Here is an 18957-nt window from a genome sequence, read left to right as displayed (position 1 = left end):
AGGCTAGCTGTTTCCCCCTGCTTTCAGTCTTTATGCTAAGCTAAGCTAACCAACTCCTGACTCCAGCTTCCTATTTACTGTGCAAACATGAGTGGTATCAGTCTTCCCATCAAGTTTTTGCCAAGAAAGCAAATATGTGTTTCTTAAAATGTTGAACTAGTTCTTTAACAGTTCATGTAGGACAGTATCTACAGCATTCCTCTAAATGTCAAAATACACTAGTTAACTTGTGTGCAACTTTTATTCAACCAGGACTTCTCTCTGCCCTAATAGGACATTTCAGAACATTATGTTTGACCCAATATGACACCAGAAGGCCTCTTGAGCAGTTCAAGTGCCTATAAATAAATAAATAAGACTCTGAGTGGCTTAAGTGTCTCTCCAGTTAGCTAAACTGAAATTCTTGTGCAAATTTAAAGCCGAACCACAACCCTCCACCATGTAGGTGGGTGTTCTGTTGTAGAGCATGATGACAGAACACAGATCATCTGTCCTCTTGCTGTAAATAAAACTCACCCCGTCTATCGTCATACTCCAACAGAAGAAAGACGTGCGCATGCTGCGATTCATCCAGGAAGTCAACACCACCACACGCTCCTGTGCATTATGGGACTTGGAGGAAGAGACAGACTACATTGTGCATGTCCAGTCCATCAGCATGTCTGGCACAAGCCCGCTGAGCGAACCCCTGCGCTTCCGAACGCCGAAGGAGGCCGAGACTCAGGCCTCTAAGAGTAAAGGTAAAGTGGCACAAACACATCCACACACACACACACACACACACACAGAGAAATACGAACACTTGCTCAGTCATCCAACATAACCACACTTAAAGAAAAAAAAAGACCCACACATTTTCTCACTCTGTTTCTGTCCTTTTCAAGACAGTGAGTGCAGAGGGGACTTACCTTTTTGACAATATCTTGACTGATTTTGTCTAAAGACCAATAAAAATCAATAAACACACAAAGCGTGAAATGAAATTTCACAACAGAGTGCTTCTAGAGCTCACCCCCACTGACCACAACTTGAGAATAAAACGTCCAAGGGGGTGCGTACTTCATTGTGTATTGATGTGCCTTGGCAGTCCTCACCCGGCATGCACCCAGCACAACTGCACGGTAAACCAAAATGAGGAAAGGCATTTATCAGACACAGAGAGGAGGTAGTCAGAGCTGTGAGGGGTAGCGAATCAATGTGCTGTTGGCTGAAGCTCTGCTCCATCTATTCCTCCTCTCATTTACACTCATCTCTCATGTGAGCTGCCACTATACTTCGATACTTCCCAGCCTGTGGAGTCTAAACTTCTCTTATGGCAAGTGTGCTGGCAGAGACATGTACAATATAACTACAATCAGTGCAGACCTCTGAAAACATGCTCTTCTCGCCACTGAGGCCTAATTAGCACAGGAAGTGTTGTTTCTGCAAGAGGAAGAATTTAGAGAAATCAATAACTGCCCAGGATCCAAATAAACAAGTGGTTTTTTTTTTCAAGTTTTATTCGTTTGTGTACATGCACATGCTCATTTCTTTGAGGTTGAACCGGTGATGAGAAACTCAACTTATGCACAATGCACAGACATAAAAAGAAGTGCCTCATAAACAGTCGGGCACTAGGTTATGCAGGGGTGGCATGAAGTGCGTGTGGAATAACATTAATTTACCATTTTTCATGGCGCCATACATATAAAGAACCAATAAAATACAATTCAAATAAATAAGCATGTTTGGACATAATATTGTTAGCAAAACTACAAATCTCTTACAGAAAATGTGCTAAAGGGAAATGTCACAAAAGTCATCAAACAGTTGGTTTGAACTAATTTTCTAAGCACTCTCATGTCTGTACACTAAACATGAAGCTACTGCCAGCAAACGTAGCTTAGCATAAAGACTGAAAAAACAGGGAAACAGCTTGCCTGGCATTGTCCATAGGTTCAAAATGCAGTGGATGCCTCTATGTTTGATTTGATTGATGATGTTTGATGATGTTTTTTTTATGTGGAAGACTGTTAGAGGAGGCAGCACTCTGTCTCGGCTCACTCATCCATTTCCCCCTCCAAAAAAAAAAGTAAGATTTCCACATATTGGCAGGCTCTGCACACACAGACAGACAGCGTGTGAAAGTCCCTATTCGCTGCAAAGCAAGGAAGATTTCCCCGCTCCTATACACATATCCCACCATGCATGCGTTTCACAAAGCAAATCTCCACAGAGAGCAGGAATGTAATTCATCATCCTTCGCCTGCACTCAACAACTTCACAGTTTAGAACAACGCCACACATCCTTCTCAGTCTCATTTGCAGCTCTTGCTCAAGGATGTCTGTTTAATTAGCTTAGCTATGTTGAAACAATGAAACCTTTTGATGACAGATGAGCAGATGTTCTTCAAGTCTACATTTTGTAATGCTTTGGAAAATCAGTGTTGTCAGGATTCTTTGTTCATTTTCCATAAGAGCGAGACAAATCCTCCAGGATATGTTGGGCTTTTATACCGAAGGATTTTATTTTGCATGATTTTGCAGATACTTCACAGGTGATCACTAATCATTTTCTTCTTCACTATTTCAGACCTTCCTAAGAGAGTTAATGTAACATCAACTGCTCATTGTTTTACATCTGCCATCAACAGAATTTAACATAAATATCAGCGTAAACTGAGGTGTTGAAATGATCAATCATTTCTAAGCTTATCTTTCATTAAAGGTATAACAAACCCAAATGGTGGGAAATGGCCTGTGTTGTTACTGTAAAGGACAGAGTCTTTTACTGCAGATAATTACACAGAGTAGAGAGTGTGGGAGAGAGAGTCTCTCAGTACAGTTGTTTCTCCATTGTCTCCATATGACAGGCAAACGTCCCTAGAAGAAAAGGGAGCTTTTCACCATCCTCGCTCAACTGCTCAGCCCTTATGTTCTGCCATATCGCGCTGATCTCAGTGGAAAGAGCAAAGGATGAGCCCAAAATGCTGGATTGTTCCATATTCCTTCTAATTTCCTCTTTCACAGCGGGTTTAAGCTTCAGGAGATGAAGGGAAGCGAGAGAGACGAAAAAAACACAACCTGTGCACAAAACAGGAGGAAGAGAAGATGAATCAGAGAAATAGAGGAAGGGGGAAAATAGAGTGACTGGCAGAGAGGGGAAAATAGGGAGGAAGTACCAGAAGGATAATAAGAAATCCAGTGACAGACAATTAAATTCTGCTTCCCCAAAAAACACACAAACTATGTGTGTTTTGTCACAGCCCTGCACAGTTTGATCTGAGTTTTGTGCATTGCGCTGGATGGACCCACTGAGAATGAGCTGTCAGTCACAAAGTATAAACCACGATCTATTTTACTCTAAATGGGACCATAGTTTACAAAACAAACTGTATTCAAGAAGACTTAAAACTAGCGATTCAGACCATAAACTCATTAGGTCACTGTTTACTGAGGTAATAAATCAAGAATGCAGGTTTAAGACACTTCCACCTTGGCTTCACTTTATAGACCCAAAGCTCTGTCCACTAATTACATACTATCAGTGCTCTGGCCCATAGGGAAATAGTTTTCCTTTCTTCTGTCATGTTTGATATGTATGTGAAAATATCTCCCCATCCCTCATCTCTGATACATCCCATAGGACAAACAAAACTACTCCTGGGCCACTGTGGCCACTGAAGTCACATTAAAGAAAAAGGAAAAATCTCACATGGCTTTGGCACCTTAAAGTGAACCGCTCAGCATTTTGGGAAATACACTTTTTCCCCTTTGCAAGAATGAGATGAGAAGATGCATATCAATCTTATGTCTGTGTGGGGGCAGTTTACCATTTTACCACTGAAGACACAGAGGTTATGTACTCCACTACACAGTGGTGGAAGACGTATTCAGATTCTTTACTTATGTAAAAGTAGCAAGACACAGGGTTGCATAACCTGTAAACACTTGAGTCAACTACCTAAAATTTGTACTTTACTGGTCCTTGGTATTTGTTTTTTGGGGTGATATGGGGACCTGAAGTCCAATTATAAAGTCAAAAAAAGTGGGTTTTCAAATGACAGATACTATTATTTTTCTCCTTAAATTTGACCATTTTTAGGACAAGGAAAATACATAAATTAACTTTACAACAACATAATTTATTCCTGGGGGGATGGAAAACACTTTTCACATCATGTAGGGAAATACAGCTGTTTTAAATGAACAAACAAAAAATATAAAAGAACAGTTGAATAAATTAACATCCAAATATAAAGAAAAAATGTACAGAATTTCCAGGTCGCTTCTTGGATTTATGGCCTCAGTATTTTTATAATCCTGGTCCCTGCTGTGCACTTCTATTGTGCTTAACTCCAGCTACAGCACAGGTTGCAAGATACACTCTCTGAGCACAGGTTTGGTCTCTGTATAGTGTAGTGCACCCAGCTATTGTTTAACAAAAACCACAGATTGTCATGTTTACAGCCTGTTTCTGTATGTATTAAAGTGACACTCCAACTAACTTTAAAGCTGTTCATTCATAAAACCCAGAGCCTCATCCAGCAAGTGGTCAGCATGCATCAGAGGTGTTACAGCTGACCAGTTAGCCCCAGTGAGGCCAGCTGGAAACAATGTCAGGCGCTTTAGGCTGTTGTGCTTTGATTAGTTAATACTGGGCAACAGAGGCCAATCGATCAGCAGAATTGCTTGTTGCTAAAAGCTACTGGAGCGTGGGGTTCCTGCCACACTGGGCCCTCCAAATGTCACCCACTGCATCTAATAAAAGGATAGAAGTTCTGTACGCTGCGGTGAACTTTAGATCAAGCCTGACTTCCACAACACTCAGCAGTGCAAGAAACAGTTACTGCAGGTTTTTGCTTTGTTGCATAGAAACCTGCAGGCATCTACAGGCAGGCCGCTGTATGTGCAAAAAACAAGAAAACGCTCACTTCTCTGTTTGGTATTTCTCCTCATGGTCATACAACTTCAGAGATGATGGAGTCTAATTGGTGTGAGTCGATCCTGTTTTTCTGTGCTTTACCTCTCCATCACGCTGTAGTACGCAGGATCCCCAGTGGCCTCGATGAAGCCTTAACTATTCTCTTCATGTTCTGCCTTGCTGTGATCTTTTGACTCGCTCTCAGAATTAGGCCTATTAGTGATCATGCAAAACACATCTCTATGTATGCGTGTGTTTGCCTGCATTTATGTGGTTTAAAATGCCTGCCTGTATGAAGTCAGTCTTTTGAAAATCATCACTTTCTTTCCTGCTGCAACCAAGGTCCTTATCAGCACCTGTGCCAGTGTACAGATCCCTGCCGTTACGTTGCGGCACCTGTAATTTAACATATAATGGCGATGGGAGAAAACCAGCTGACAAGTGCCAGTATTCCTCATGGATGTATAAAGTATAGACTGAGATCTGAACGGGTAAAAGCACTCGATTCACAGAACATTCAGGGAATAAGACACAATGTGAGGAAGATCTCATGAGTAAGGATATAGACCTTGAAGTGCAAAAGTGTAAAAGAGTATGTCCAGAAATGGAATATAATATTCATAGGTATGTTCTGTTCTGTTTGTGGAAATAATTTTCTGGAGACTAATTTTACTTTTGATACTGTAAGTACACTTTGTTAATAATACTTACATGCTTTTAAGTACGGTTTTGAATGCAGGAGGTTATTGATACTTTTACTTCAGGATCTGAATACTTCTTCCACCACCTGTCTCTGCACCCTAAAGCTAAAATGTGCAACTATTTGATGTTTTTGAATTAGTCTCATAAGGAGAGGCTGAAATAAAATCTAAATTTGTGGTGACAATTTAAAACACGTTCCCCTGCTTTCTCAAAGAAAATCTACATAACCCTCCTCCTTCCCTAATAATTGTCACACAGTCCTGTAATTACCATAAGAGCAAGAAATGGATATCAGAGGTTGTTTACCATTTGATATCTGAATGCCGAATCAACCGTGTCGCGTACAAACCTCTTCTCTGATCACAACACCCTGATCTGTCAGCCGTTTCACCTCTGAGGAGACGGTTGTTGCAAAATTGTTCATGCACAGGATTTGTGTGCTCATGCTGTGATAGAGCAACCTGGCAGTTCTTATTACAAGAGACCTGTACTGCATAAACACACTGATGCTGACTGATATGCCTCCGAGCTCAGCCTGCTTGAAGTGTCAGTCATTAGACTCAGTGAAAAAGGGTGATTTTATAGCAAAACATTTTGCTGATATGTTGTATAATTTTGCTGCAAATTAGCAGCTCCTCATCTTCCAAAAGATGGTTTGCCTCAAGACTCAGAAACTCTACCATCTCAATAGAAGCACAAAATGATCCCAAAACTTTATGACAGGCTATTGCATGTAAAAGGGAAATTATCCAAACTTCAGGCAGAAAAGGCCATCTGAGACAGTGAGACAATGGACAATACTGTCATAGTGGCAACATCAAGAGAAAATTAAATTGAAAACGTTGCTGGTAATAACGGTGTCTGATGAAGATCAGTTCAGCACATTGACCTTTGCTCTTTTACAGTTAGGCAGTGGGATGGGACATTTTAATGAATATATGTGTCAGTAGCAAACTTCCTCTGTCTTATTCAATAATAGATGATGAATCATTTCTTTACTGTTTTTCCAGTAATTTGACAGAATTTGACATTTTTTGGTCGATCTTAATCCACTTCCACTAACAGTCAGATAATCATGTTGTCCGTTGACTCCTTTAGACGAAGTGACGATGGAGGAAGTGGGCCAGACCACCCAGCTGAGGGCGGGGGAGCTCATCATCATCGTGGTGGTACTTATCATGTGGGCAGGTGAGGACAAAAGTGTTTATTGAACCAGGATCAGACATCTTGACACATAGCGTTTCTGTGGTAATCTGACTGAAAATAACACAAAACCCCTTGCTGTTGCTTACAAAAGCAGGTGCATCAATTTGTGTTGAGAGGATAAGCAGAGTTGGCTGACCATGAATACGTTCTGCCTCTCCTCCCAGGTGTGATTGCTCTCTTCTGTCGCCAGTATGACATAATCAAAGACAACGAGCCCAACAACAACAAGGACAAAGCCAAAAACTCCTCCGAGTGCAGCACTCCTGAACATCCGACGGGTGGGCTGTTGCGCAGTAAGGTATAACCCACCCCTCTCCTCCCCCCCCAAGGGTGCCCCCACCCCTCAGCGGCTCCGGGCAGGTGAATGGTCCCGGCTCACTTGTATTTGACTTTTTTCCACTGACACTGTCATCTGAACATCAGCTTCAGGCTTCAGCTAAACGACTGCTGCAACATGGCCCCATTATGTGCATGCCTTTGCAACATTCAAACAGCAAACACACAAATCATGGCTTCTAATCAGTTCTTTTTTGATCAGCCCCATGTACATATCCATCTCTTGTGTTCAGAACAGTGCAGAAAACAAAAGTCAAAGCAAATCTTTATTCTGTTCACTTTGTCGTAAGACATCAATAAAACAGTACAGAGGCATCCTCATGCTCATTAAAGAGGTCTATTGTGTGATTCCTGTGAGTCCTCCAGCCTTCTCATACCTGTCATATTCCTCTTCCCTCCCACAGTTCCCCAAGAACAACAACAACAACAACAATAGGATGCCATCTGTCAACATCATTGAGGTGTGACTGCCAGGACGTCTTCTCTTTATCCAAAAGACTTTGTGTTCTCACAAACAAGCGGGCCCCTTTTTAAGCCCATCTGCTTATCAGGATGAGGCTGAGACTCTGGGCCCCTCGTGGCACTTACTCTCCTTTGGCAAGGGGCCTGGCACTGAAGCGAAGCCGCAGGACTACGGGGGCAAGGCCTGGCCGGTGCCGGTCTGAAAGCAGAGACGGCGGCGGAGCTCAATAACTACTGTACCATGGGGCAGCAGAGGTTAGGCCAAACAGCTCCGGCGGTGGAGAGTCTGCAGATAAACCAACCCCAGGGACCAAAAGCTGATGAGCAGAGCCAGAGACCTCTTCATTCTCTCTCCCGCCCTCTATCACCTTTTCCTTCTCACCGTCGTCCAGCACGTTACCACAAACCTGGACATCTGTCCTTCCTGGGTGGCACAGAGATGCATCCACTTTGTTGAAATTGTCCCCTGTACTTAAATCGCATCCTCGACACCTTATTTTCTTCACATCCTGTATTCAATGTAAACACTGTAGATCACTCAAGTGTATTACTGTAGTTCTACTTATTTGACTTTTAACAAGCTACCACTAGAACAGTGTTGTTGTTCTGGTATCTCTGTTTTTTTTTTTTTCTAGAACCCTCCTCAGGCAGAAATTCTTTGCCGTCCTGTGGGAAATGTTTTCATGCTGGCGATGTTGTTTTCCCCCCTCAGGGAGTCCAGACTCCACCTGGCTAATTTAGGAGCCATTTCTTAGATGTGCTGTGATGACGCCAGAGCACCTTTAGAGGGATCACTGAGCTCACCACCAAGTTAAATCACCCAATCTTGTTGGAAAACTCATCACTCACAACACATACATACAGTAAAGTCCTTAAACAGACGGGGTTCGGTATCAACTTGCTCACATTTGCTTTTGTCCTCAGCTTCTTTTATGCTTTTATTATAGGTTTCTGCAATGTTACATTCCACATCCAGGATGAGCCCTTTAGTATTTCCTTGTGTCTTTCTCTTGTGATGGATTTCAAAGCATTCTGGGGAGGAAAAAGAACTGCCATAGTGGAGTTTATACGTCTAATTAATGAACTTTAAAAGGGGGCTGGACTCTATGGAGAGACGCCGAAGAGATCCCTTATATCAGCAATAACAGCCTTCAGAGAAGCATGCAAGCAAGGACTCAAACTCTGTAGCCTCTTTATCCAAAACCACCTCCCAGCATGCAATGTTCTGATGACAGATGAACCAACTGCACATCTAATATGAGGGAATTAATCCTGAGCCCTTATTTGCAGTTGATCCATCTCCTGAACTTTCAGAGAAAAGTCTTTCAGCGCTGTTGTAAATACTCAGTTTCTGATGGAGAGCATGGAGAGAAAAATACTTTTTATGAGCCCAGCCTTCAACCCTGAGACATCCTTGTGACATCCTGAACAGAAGGGCTTCTATCAAGACTTTTTCACAAATACAATGTGTTGAAACTCCATGTTAAAGAGGCTTAAAAAACAATGATGAGGGATCATCTGTTGCCATATGGCACTGTGCGCTGTATACTGTGAGGGAACTTGTTTTACGAATGGTGTATTTGAGGGCTGATTCAAACTCAGTAGTGCTGCCTTAAAAATAATTATAACTTATGATTTGTCTAATGAGACGGAAGGCCCCGTATCTCACATTTCTGTCAAATTCATTAGCTTTCACATGGTATTTAAATGTGTGCAAAGTAAAAGGAAACATGACAGATGACACGTAGGCTGAGATCATACGTTTGAAGAGTTTGAATTGAATATGTAAATACATTTTATATTTCATTCTTGTTCGGTGGTGTCAGTTTAGAGAGCCTTTAATGAAATAAGACTAATGTGGCAAATGTATACTCCTAATGTAAAAGGGGACTGCTACTGGTGAAAATGTAGGTGTTTTTTTTTTTGTCAATACACTGCTTTCATTAATGAGCTTTTTACTCTATTATTAAGTATTTCTATTACATTCTGTCACCGTGTTGTTTTTGTGCAATAAGAAAAGACTCTTTGATGAGGAAAATGTAAAATAATCACACAAATGAGATAGAATGATAAACACATATGCTCCTTCTTCTTCTGCACGGACTCCATTTCAGTCGGTGATACCCTGGCTCCTCATTTATTGTCAACGCAGACAAATACACATGTGGTGGAAGAGAGAGACAGCGAATGATGTTAAGAGAGAGCAGTGAAGGTTAGGTTTGAGCGGAGTGGGTAGAACGATGACTAATGCAATAGCAGGCTTCTATCACTCCCTGCCTTCCTCTCACACTACATCCTCTCTTAATAAGAGTGGGAAAGCTCAAGCTTGCACTCCTCCAATGAGCACTGGTTCATGTCAGAGAGAAGAGTCGGTAAGTAAAGTGTCAGAGTGAAGAAAGGGAGAAAGGAAGTCGCAGGGGCCTCTCCGGCTGTTCCCAGGAGAAACTCGTGAAGCCTTGAGACGGTGTTGTGCTGCTCTTTACCCAGAGTGATCAGCACTTCACCGAAAACTCCTGCGGTCAAAGGTTGAATCCATTTTTCCCCCAGGAACACCTCACCACTAGCTGGCACTCCGATCAATAGGCATCCATCCACAGAGTAAAGGGTGATGATGACTGTGTCCTGGAATGAACTAGGGCCATGTTATAAGTTTGCCAACAATATATTTCTTCCCTGTAGGTAATTATGTATTTCCTTTCCTCCTCTACAGTTGCTTAAATTAGTCAAACTTGATCTACTAGCAACATAAGAGGTTTACACTTAAAGCGGTCAGAGGTTTAACTGAATAAAGTTCATTCTAAATGGAGTGTATTATAAATTGCAACTTACAGCACACTCCTCTATGTTGCTACTGTACATAGTGTATTCCCTAATACTCATTTAAATGTAGGGCTACTGTGAACATCCACTTTTGTGGCAGATTTTTGTCCAACTTTACTGTTAAAGGACTAGTTTGGCATTTTGGGAAATACATTTATTCGCTTGTCTTGCAGAGTCAGACAAACAAGATCATTCACATACCTCGACAATAAATATGAAGCTACAGCTAGTAGATGGCTAGCTTAGCATAAAGCATGGAAACAGGGTTTTTTGTTACCTTTGGACAGAGGCAGGCCAGCTGTTTTCGTTTCCAGTCTTTATGCTAAGCTACGACTGTAGTGTGTGTATGAGTGATATTGATCTTCTCATTCAACTCTTGGAAACAAAAGGAAATAATTCCCAAAATGAGTACGAGTCTGCATACAAGTAATGTTTGAGTGAGCTCTTCTACACAGAGATGATAATTCAGCAGCCTCACGTTGATGGTAAACAGCTGTTTGGTTTTAAATAGCAGTGGAATTGACCACGTTAAAGAACTACACAGAGGTCGTACATGTTGGGTTAATTAATGGCAGTCATCTGGGTACCTAACCAGAGCCCACACATTTCCTACCTGGTGGTGGGAGTGCAGTGACCTCTGAACTGTTCCTACTGCTAAAGCTTAGGTTCTGTAGCCACTATTGGTGTTTCTGGTCAGAAGAGGTTTTAAGCTTTCCACCACAGATGAAAAATGTTTTTCCTTAATCACACTCGACTAATGGTGACGACTGTACCAACTCAACATTCCACTATAGCCCTGTGGTGGCGAATCACTCTTTTAACAACACACTGAGGACTTTGTTTCTCTGTGAGGGGCCCGAGGCGTTTCCTCGTGCTACTGTATGTAAAATACTGTCTGCTCGGTAGCAGTAACAGACTATTTTGCAACAAGACAGTAAAGAGACTGGATTTTTCAAAACAACTTACACAATGTGTATTTTGTATGAGACTAGAAACATGCCTGGAAACTGGAACGCATCATTGTGATATCACAGAGAAGTTGGACTATTTCATTTTGGGTTCTTGAAATATAGGAATGAGATCCACAAAGAAGCATGGTTTAGAAAAATGAACTGCTTTATTAGTGCTATCATGTTTATATTCATTGTATGAAGTGTACAGCAGTCATTGCTTAATGAGGGCTAGCATGGTTTAACTATTATGCACAAGGTTACACAACTTCAGTTATGAAGGATATGGTGTATGCTTACTTGTGTATGCTTAAAATAAAAAATACCTAATATTTTCCACAAAAGTCTGTGTTTGGTCTTAATTGGAAACATTAAGTAATAAGATTCAAAACAAAAAAAGGAGGCTGTTTAAACCGTTCTGGACAAAATAAAAAAAATAAAAGTCAGGGTGGTGAAATGTTCTTTCAAAGCAAACAGTTTTACAGGATCCAAGAAGACAGGGTTTTTTTTAGTGAATAATACATGTGAATCTCTTCACCAGGCTTCAACTGTCAAGAGTTTTCTCCATCAAAAAAAAAAAAAGCACAGATACAATTGGCCATCTCACTGTTACTGGGGAAGAATGGAGTTTTTCCTGAGAAAGTCTAAAATCCTCCTGAAAAATTCTCCCAACAACATGGTTTCAGGCTATTACATTCACTGTCGAGTCAGCACCTTGTGTAAGAAAACGTGCCTGAATTTGTAATGAGTTAGAAATCAATGAGACTTAAATGGCAAAACACAACAAATCACTTCGATCTTACTCAAACCCCACATTGGATTATGTTTGTTTGTCTATGCATCAATGCAAGAGCACCGGTTGGCCTGAGCAGCAGAAAGAGGTGGTGGGATTCTGTAGCGGGCATGCATGCCTTCGATCTGTCATGGTTTTTGGTAGAGCAGTCTGTTTTGAGGAAGAACTGTGAGGCGTGTAAACACAAACGGCTTCCTTGCTGCCCTCCTGACTTTGGAGGGGCACATTGTTAGAAGGTGTAGAGGTGCTGTGGCTGCTCGGCTTCACACGTGCGCAGCAGTGTGCACAGCATGTCACGAGGCCTTCAGACACACACACACACACACCTGCCTTCTGGATGGCTGGCCAGGGACAGGCTGCCCCACCAACTGTACAGACAGGATTACTTTTAAAGCCTGCATTATTCAACGGATGGGCCCCACGCTGATGAGGTCCATGTATTTGGGCTCCATGGGGGAACTTCTGTCAGCCGGTACCTGTGCACAGCGCTCTGCGTAGTAGACTGGGAATAAAGCCGACATATATGCAGCACAACTCACCAAATATTAACAGAGGATGACAACTGTGGTGCAAGTTGAACAGGCTAGGTTTTATTGTAAGTACTTCATCAGCAGCAGTGTCTCGCCCCCAAACAAACACAGCCCTGCTCTGACTCTAGGGGGCCGAGTTCTCCAATCAGCGCCTGTGGTACTTTTTACTTTTTTCACAGTGTTACAGGGTTTAAATGAAACCACAGTGCAGAGAATCCTCCAAGCAGCTCAAAGTAAACTGCGGCCACTGCTGCTTTACAATTAAAGGGTCAGTTCTCACAAATCACAGAAAACATTTGACCATTTAACCCCGAGTGCTAGTGTTTGGGTTATTGTTATTTTGTTTGAAAAATCCACCACTGACTCACTCTCTGCTGACCCCTCAGAAAAGAGGTACAAAGAACATTTGTTTGTGGTAAACAAAATTCATTTTGATAAAATGAAAAGTGGGTTTTTTGGGTTATTAAGTATAATTCACAGATCTTGTTGTGGACTGGAATTTTATTCCAGTAGTACTTAAAATGCTCAGAGGTCTAATTCAGATTCCCTGTTACAACTTAAGGTATGGTTGAAAAATGTTTATATGATGTGGGTGAACTGACCTGAATAAATCACTTCTAGCTAACTCCACGCCAACATATGGAACACAAAACTTAACCATTTCTGTCTGTCCCCATATAAAATCTATTAAATTACATTAGAAATGCTCAGTTCTTTTGACTGTTGAGTCACAAATATTGAATTACTTTTTATATCACTTTGAATGTTCAGGGATGGCAGTTCACATAAATCTCTGGAGGTTTGTATGCAGGGCTGGACTACAACCTCTTCATAAACATTTCCAGGCTTGCATAATACATTACTCTCTTTTGACATGCACTATACCTTAAAATGAACCTTTTCACCCTCCAACCCAAACAACAGTCTCGATGCACAAGGGTGGGAAAAGTTAACAGGAACATTCACTCCAGCAGCACTCCAATATGCCTGCTAAATCTGTGCAATGTTTTCCTTCTGCTAGCTGCTCATTCTCAGAGTGATCCAGGGACAATAACAAACTACAGTACAGGCCTAGTGGTTCAAATAATGTCCTGAGTAAATAAACATTAACATAAACGTTGAATACCTTTGTACTCGAAACAACAAAAAGTACAAAACTCCACACGGCTGAAGTACAAAACACACTTAAACACACATTAAAACAGGCACAGTTTCAAACATAGTAAAAAGACAAGGCATCTAAGGTGCTTGAAACCTGTAAGTGCTTATTCCTAGCATAATTTCTAGAACACCAAAACCACTTAAAACATGCGTTAAGTTTCAAATACAGGGACATGCATAGTTGAAAGAAAAATATAGAGCAAGACTCAAAACTGACAAACCAAAAATACACACCAAAATTCAAGAAAGAAAGAAAGAAAAATTAAATTAGTTTTAGAATTACATTTAGACGTATAGTGCAATTTGTTCACAATGAGATTGTCGACAATCCAATTTAGGGAAACTGACTCCTTTCAAAAATTTTTGGGACTCTGGCAAAGCGCTTGTGAGTTGCTCCATTCTTAGCATGCCATTCATGCAGGGCCACTTTTGGCAGGATGTTTTGAAACCGCTGTTGATAGTTCCTGAAAGTAAGCACAAATGCAGAGCAACACATTTTATGTTGAAACAAATCTGCTGTAACGGCTTGGACACACCGAGTGAGCAGTGCACGCCTGTGGTGTTCACACAGAGCGGCTCTGCTGCAGCCAGACCCATCTCTCTACATTGAGGTTAACTTCACAATACAAGCGGAGCTAAAAGAATGGATTCTGTCCAAACAAACGCTGAAGAACTTGAAACGGATACAGGAAACGTTTAGGACTGCCCCCTAAGAGTCGATTTAAACGGTAGTTGCTGAGAAGAGTACAAAAGTATCACGGGATTGTTGCAACATGGATGTTTTCTCTTGTAAACTATTAGCACAGGAGCGGGGGACCCAGTGGGGAATACTGCCAAGGAGCACACAACGGACACGGGCTCACAGCCACAACGGAGGCCAGCTGATTTACAGCGGCTCCGACCAGGACGATGACGACTCGGCGGGTTCAGGCAGCGACAGGACAGGAATGAAACGGAGGAAAAGGAGCGAGTTAATATTTAAGTAACTGTTGTCGCTTTACATCAGCCATCATATCGATAAGTCTGCAAATATTTGTTTCTGTGGAGATGGAAGTTATTTATTCTGTTTTGAACCAGGAGTCTCGTGTGAAGCTTTACTGGGTTGAAATAAATGACTTAATGTCTCCTTGCTGGCTGTTCTCACACATTCACAGTCATTAACACTTTCTGTTAGCAGCTGTTAAAATATATATTTCAATAATTAAATCAATGTCATACATGTGCGATAACTAGTCGACTATTGCCTTTATCTAACAATTATTATTATTAATATTAATTATTATCATCAATCATTATTAATAATAATAATAATAATAATAATAATAATAACTAGAAAACTCTTAAGGGGCCAGACCTACAGGAGCTGGAGGAATTCAAGGGTGTGTATATTGTTGATATGACTATGAATAGATCCTTTTCACTGTTTATTTTTGCGAGACATCTCTAGTGAAGCATCGCTGCAGCCGCATCTGAGGCTCACACAGGCAGCGTAAACTCTAACCGGTTTAGACGGGCGCAGAAAAAAAACAAGGCACATGCACTGCAGACACGAGCAGTGTGTCCAAGGCTTCTTTAAATCCTCTCCTCTTCATAACTAAAGAAACCCAATGAGAATAATGTACCTGCGGGTGAGGTCAGAGGGGTGCTGCCACTGTTTGCCATAACTGGCTGGTGTCTGGTCCGCCACATGGCTCATCAGTTTCAGCAGCTCAGTCATGACATCTTCAGGAAACAGACGATTTCAAAATAAAAACATATTTACACTGAATTTAGGGCAGATGGAAAAAGAGATGACCTTCAAAACAACAAGAACGACAGCGTATGAAACAAACTGCACACCATTCAGTCACAGGGCCATACCTTGAGCTGCTCCATTCAGGTGTCTGGTGACCGACTGGAGATACAGCCTTTTGTCCCGCTCCACCTCCCTGTCGAGGACCACCGGCCTGAAAAAGACAACACCTCTATACAAGCACACTTAACCACATTCAGCTGTACAAGTGCTCTCATGTTTCAGACAGCAGTCTACCAGAATAGCGAAACCAAACCATTATTAAAAAAATATATGAGCTAATAGACGCTGATGACAAAGACAGGCAGGGAAAAATATTACCAAGGACAGACACAGTTACCCTCTTAACAGTTCAGCATGGCCAAAACTTCCACATTGCGTTTTATATGGTCATCCTGCTCCCCCTAGTGGTGACAGATGAGTACAGTACCTTTGACTCCTGGCCCTGCTGTCACCTTTGGCAGCATCGAGCCCTGGCAGAGGATGTGCTGCTGGTTTACTGCTGGAGGGTTGCTGCCTGGGAGCCACTATAACGGACTTCACCTTGAAGAAAGCAGAGGTTGTGTGTGTGGACATACAGTATGCGCACTATACAGTGGAGAAAAATGAGCTCCACAGACATAACTGTGTGTGCAAGACCAGCTCACATCAGCCAGAACAGCTTACCTGCACTTGGAGAGGCAACATCGTTTCATAACTGGTGTCCAAAGTGGATTCATCTCCACTAAGGGTGACCAGACACGTGTGACCGCCCTTCACCTCCTCTGACACCTGTCTACTCTGCCCACTAGCGTTCAGCTTCACTGTGACATTGTGACACACAGACGATTCAAATACGGGGAGACCAATATTCCACGCTTCTTCAACGTCCCCTTCTAAAGACTCCACGGGCGAGTCCACAGACTCCAACACTCCTCCCGCAGCACAAGTACCCAAGGGAGTGTGAGACACAAGATGTCGTCTACATCACAGTCAAAGGCAGGCGCAACATTCGAGAGGTCCTTCTCACACTTCGAGCTGAGTGGTACAGCCCCCTTATGTTCCCCTGGCTCTGTGGACGACCCACACTCCACACGCTCCGAGTGCAGCTGACAGCTCACAGTTTGTTTTACTTTGCTTGTCAAAGCTTGCGTGTCATTTAACAACGCAGGCTTAGAGGTGGCAAAAGGGGACACAGAGTCCTGTCTTGCAGTGGGGCTGGAGTAGTCCAAGAAGCAGCCGAGGTCTGGGGACAAAGCCTCTGGACTAAAGGGCTTCTTTGCTGGGGTTTCATAACCCTCATCGCGACCTGAATCATCTAATGTCCTTTTTTTGTCACCATCGTTCTTTAGCTCAATTTTAAAATTGATGAATGGATTAGAAAACTGAGCCGGACTGGTCTTCCGGTCACAAGTGATCATCCTGGAATACACCGAGAGAGGTTTCAAGTGTACTTGTTGGGTCGGCTTGAGCCTGTGGAAAACTGTGCTCCTCGTGTGCACTTTGTCATCCATGTCTGTTGAAAGCCCAGGGTCTGAAACAGAGAGCACACACAGTCTCACACCATCATCTACTGAGCTACTGACAAAACACAATGGGCATTTACTGGCTCCTCAAAAGGGCTTTCAGATAACACATACTGGAGGTGGAAAAATACATCACTATAGATTTGCAGCAATTTTCTCTCACTTTAGATCCTAATCTTGTTTTGGGCCTCGTTATTCTATTTTAAAGCATGTTCAGACTGAAAAATACACTGCTGGTTTAGGCCACCGTGTGTTCATGGAGCAGCAATTAGGAGACTGGTTGTTTGACAGAAAAATGATGGCCCACTATTTTGGATAATCTATGAATCTATTGTGCAACTTTTCATGCAAAAACAGCGGAACATGTTTACGACCTCTCAGATATTGGAATTAATGCTTTTCTCCGTCTTAAATCACATTAAATGAATATCTTAGTTTTGTACTGACAAAAAGACCCTCACCTTGGACTGGAAGGACATTTATTACACTATAGATTACACTACATTTGAAAGATCAAACGACTAATCAATTAATCTAGAAAATAATGGGCAGATTAATCAGTAATTAGTTTCAGTTCTAAACCCAAACACTAAATCTCACTCCAATTAAGTCAGAAATGACTCAACACACACACACACACACACTACTGGGGGGTTATCATATTGTGGAGCCAAGCTATTCTCAAACCCACAGAGGGTGAAATTCAAAGATAAAAGAGAACAAATGATTTCCCAAGACAGCCAATTTGTCAGAGTGATCTAAGTTAAATAAAACCACACTTTTCTGTAATGCTCCAACTTAAATGGCGGCATCCTCAAAATAAACCATAATGTCTTCGGTTTCAAAATATCGGTCAGCACAGCCAAATGTTAAAATCTAACGTTATATGGCATGTAGCGTTACATATAATATGGATTGTTCCCTACATTTAAAAAACACCTTCATTTTACTGGAACAAAGCTAAAAGTTGGAAAGACACTGCCTGTTTACTCGTGATGGGAGTAAATGAACTTAAGGTTAGCTAACGTTCAGTGCAGCCTTAACACTTTGTAGTTAACGTTAGCTGAAAGCGCATTTACATTTTAAATTTAATTACATTTAAATTCTAATTACATGTTAAAACGGCTTAGTGACCGTAACTTTAAGTTGTTAAGCTTGCAAACGTCACTGAATCAGATAACAAACCGTTTCCAACGTCCAGCTTAACGTTAATCAAGCCGTTAGTAACGAACCGCTGGAAGAGCTTTCTCAACGGTTCTCAACGGTTCTCAACGGTTAACACTCGCGGGCATCGACGCTAACTGTTAGCAACCACTCTTCAAACGTTAGCTAATGTTAGCCCAGCAACGTCTGGTTAACGCTTATCATCGTTTATAAATGCTCAAAATATAAGCATCACGTTACCTTTCAACTGCATGTAATGTCGATGCTCTAACGCTGTACGCGACTAAAGGCCAACTGAGAGAACCTGCCGCTGCATCCGCTGCTACAGGTGAGAACATTCAACAAACGTGCAACACCGGGAAGTTAAAACCATGGAGGCCGCCAAAATCTGTCATGAATACTTAATGAGCGCGAGACGTGCTTTCATCCAATCATGGAGAACTAACGTCGTGACGTGAAAGGTTTAAACCCTTTATCCATTCTGTGTGGCGTTGTTGTTGTTGTGTGTTGGTTGTTGTTTGTTGTTGTTGATGATTGACAGCCATTTACCCAATCGCAGAATATTGGCTGTGGGTCTTCATATGTAAGTCTCACAAATCTAATCTAACCAAGAAAATAAGGCAGGAATCAGCT

General features: G+C 41.9%; 2 protein-coding genes across 2 annotated transcripts in view; one reads left to right on the top strand and one right to left on the bottom strand.

Moving 5' to 3' along the window:
* fndc5a (fibronectin type III domain containing 5a) overlaps positions 1–9261 on the top strand; it is a 13141-nt gene extending 3880 nt beyond the window's left edge. The window contains exons 3-6 of the mRNA XM_035673718.1: positions 542–740; positions 6704–6793; positions 6976–7109; positions 7552–9261. Of these exons, the coding sequence (XP_035529611.1) occupies positions 542–740; positions 6704–6793; positions 6976–7109; positions 7552–7614 (486 nt within the window). The 3' untranslated portion in view covers positions 7615–9261. The remainder of the gene's footprint in view (positions 1–541; positions 741–6703; positions 6794–6975; positions 7110–7551) is intronic.
* A 3479-nt stretch (positions 9262–12740) lies between these two features.
* LOC118336729 (S100P-binding protein-like) lies at positions 12741–16554 on the bottom strand. The gene is made up of 5 exons (XM_035673409.1): positions 16322–16554; positions 16086–16198; positions 15724–15809; positions 15486–15585; positions 12741–14327 (listed from the first exon to the last, which is right to left on the bottom strand). Exons 1-5 carry the CDS (start codon positions 16340–16342, stop codon positions 14198–14200), a joined length of 450 nt encoding a protein of 149 aa, XP_035529302.1. The 5' UTR covers positions 16343–16554; the 3' UTR covers positions 12741–14197.
* Between the last annotated feature and the right edge of the window lie 2403 nt (positions 16555–18957).

The sequence above is a fragment of the Morone saxatilis genome, unplaced genomic scaffold (genome assembly GCF_004916995.1).
Source record: "Morone saxatilis isolate NCDOM2014 unplaced genomic scaffold, NCSU_SB_2.0 Contig3, whole genome shotgun sequence".
Classification (NCBI taxonomy): Eukaryota; Metazoa; Chordata; class Actinopteri; family Moronidae; genus Morone; species Morone saxatilis.
This window is presented reverse-complemented; position numbering and strand designations above follow the sequence as displayed.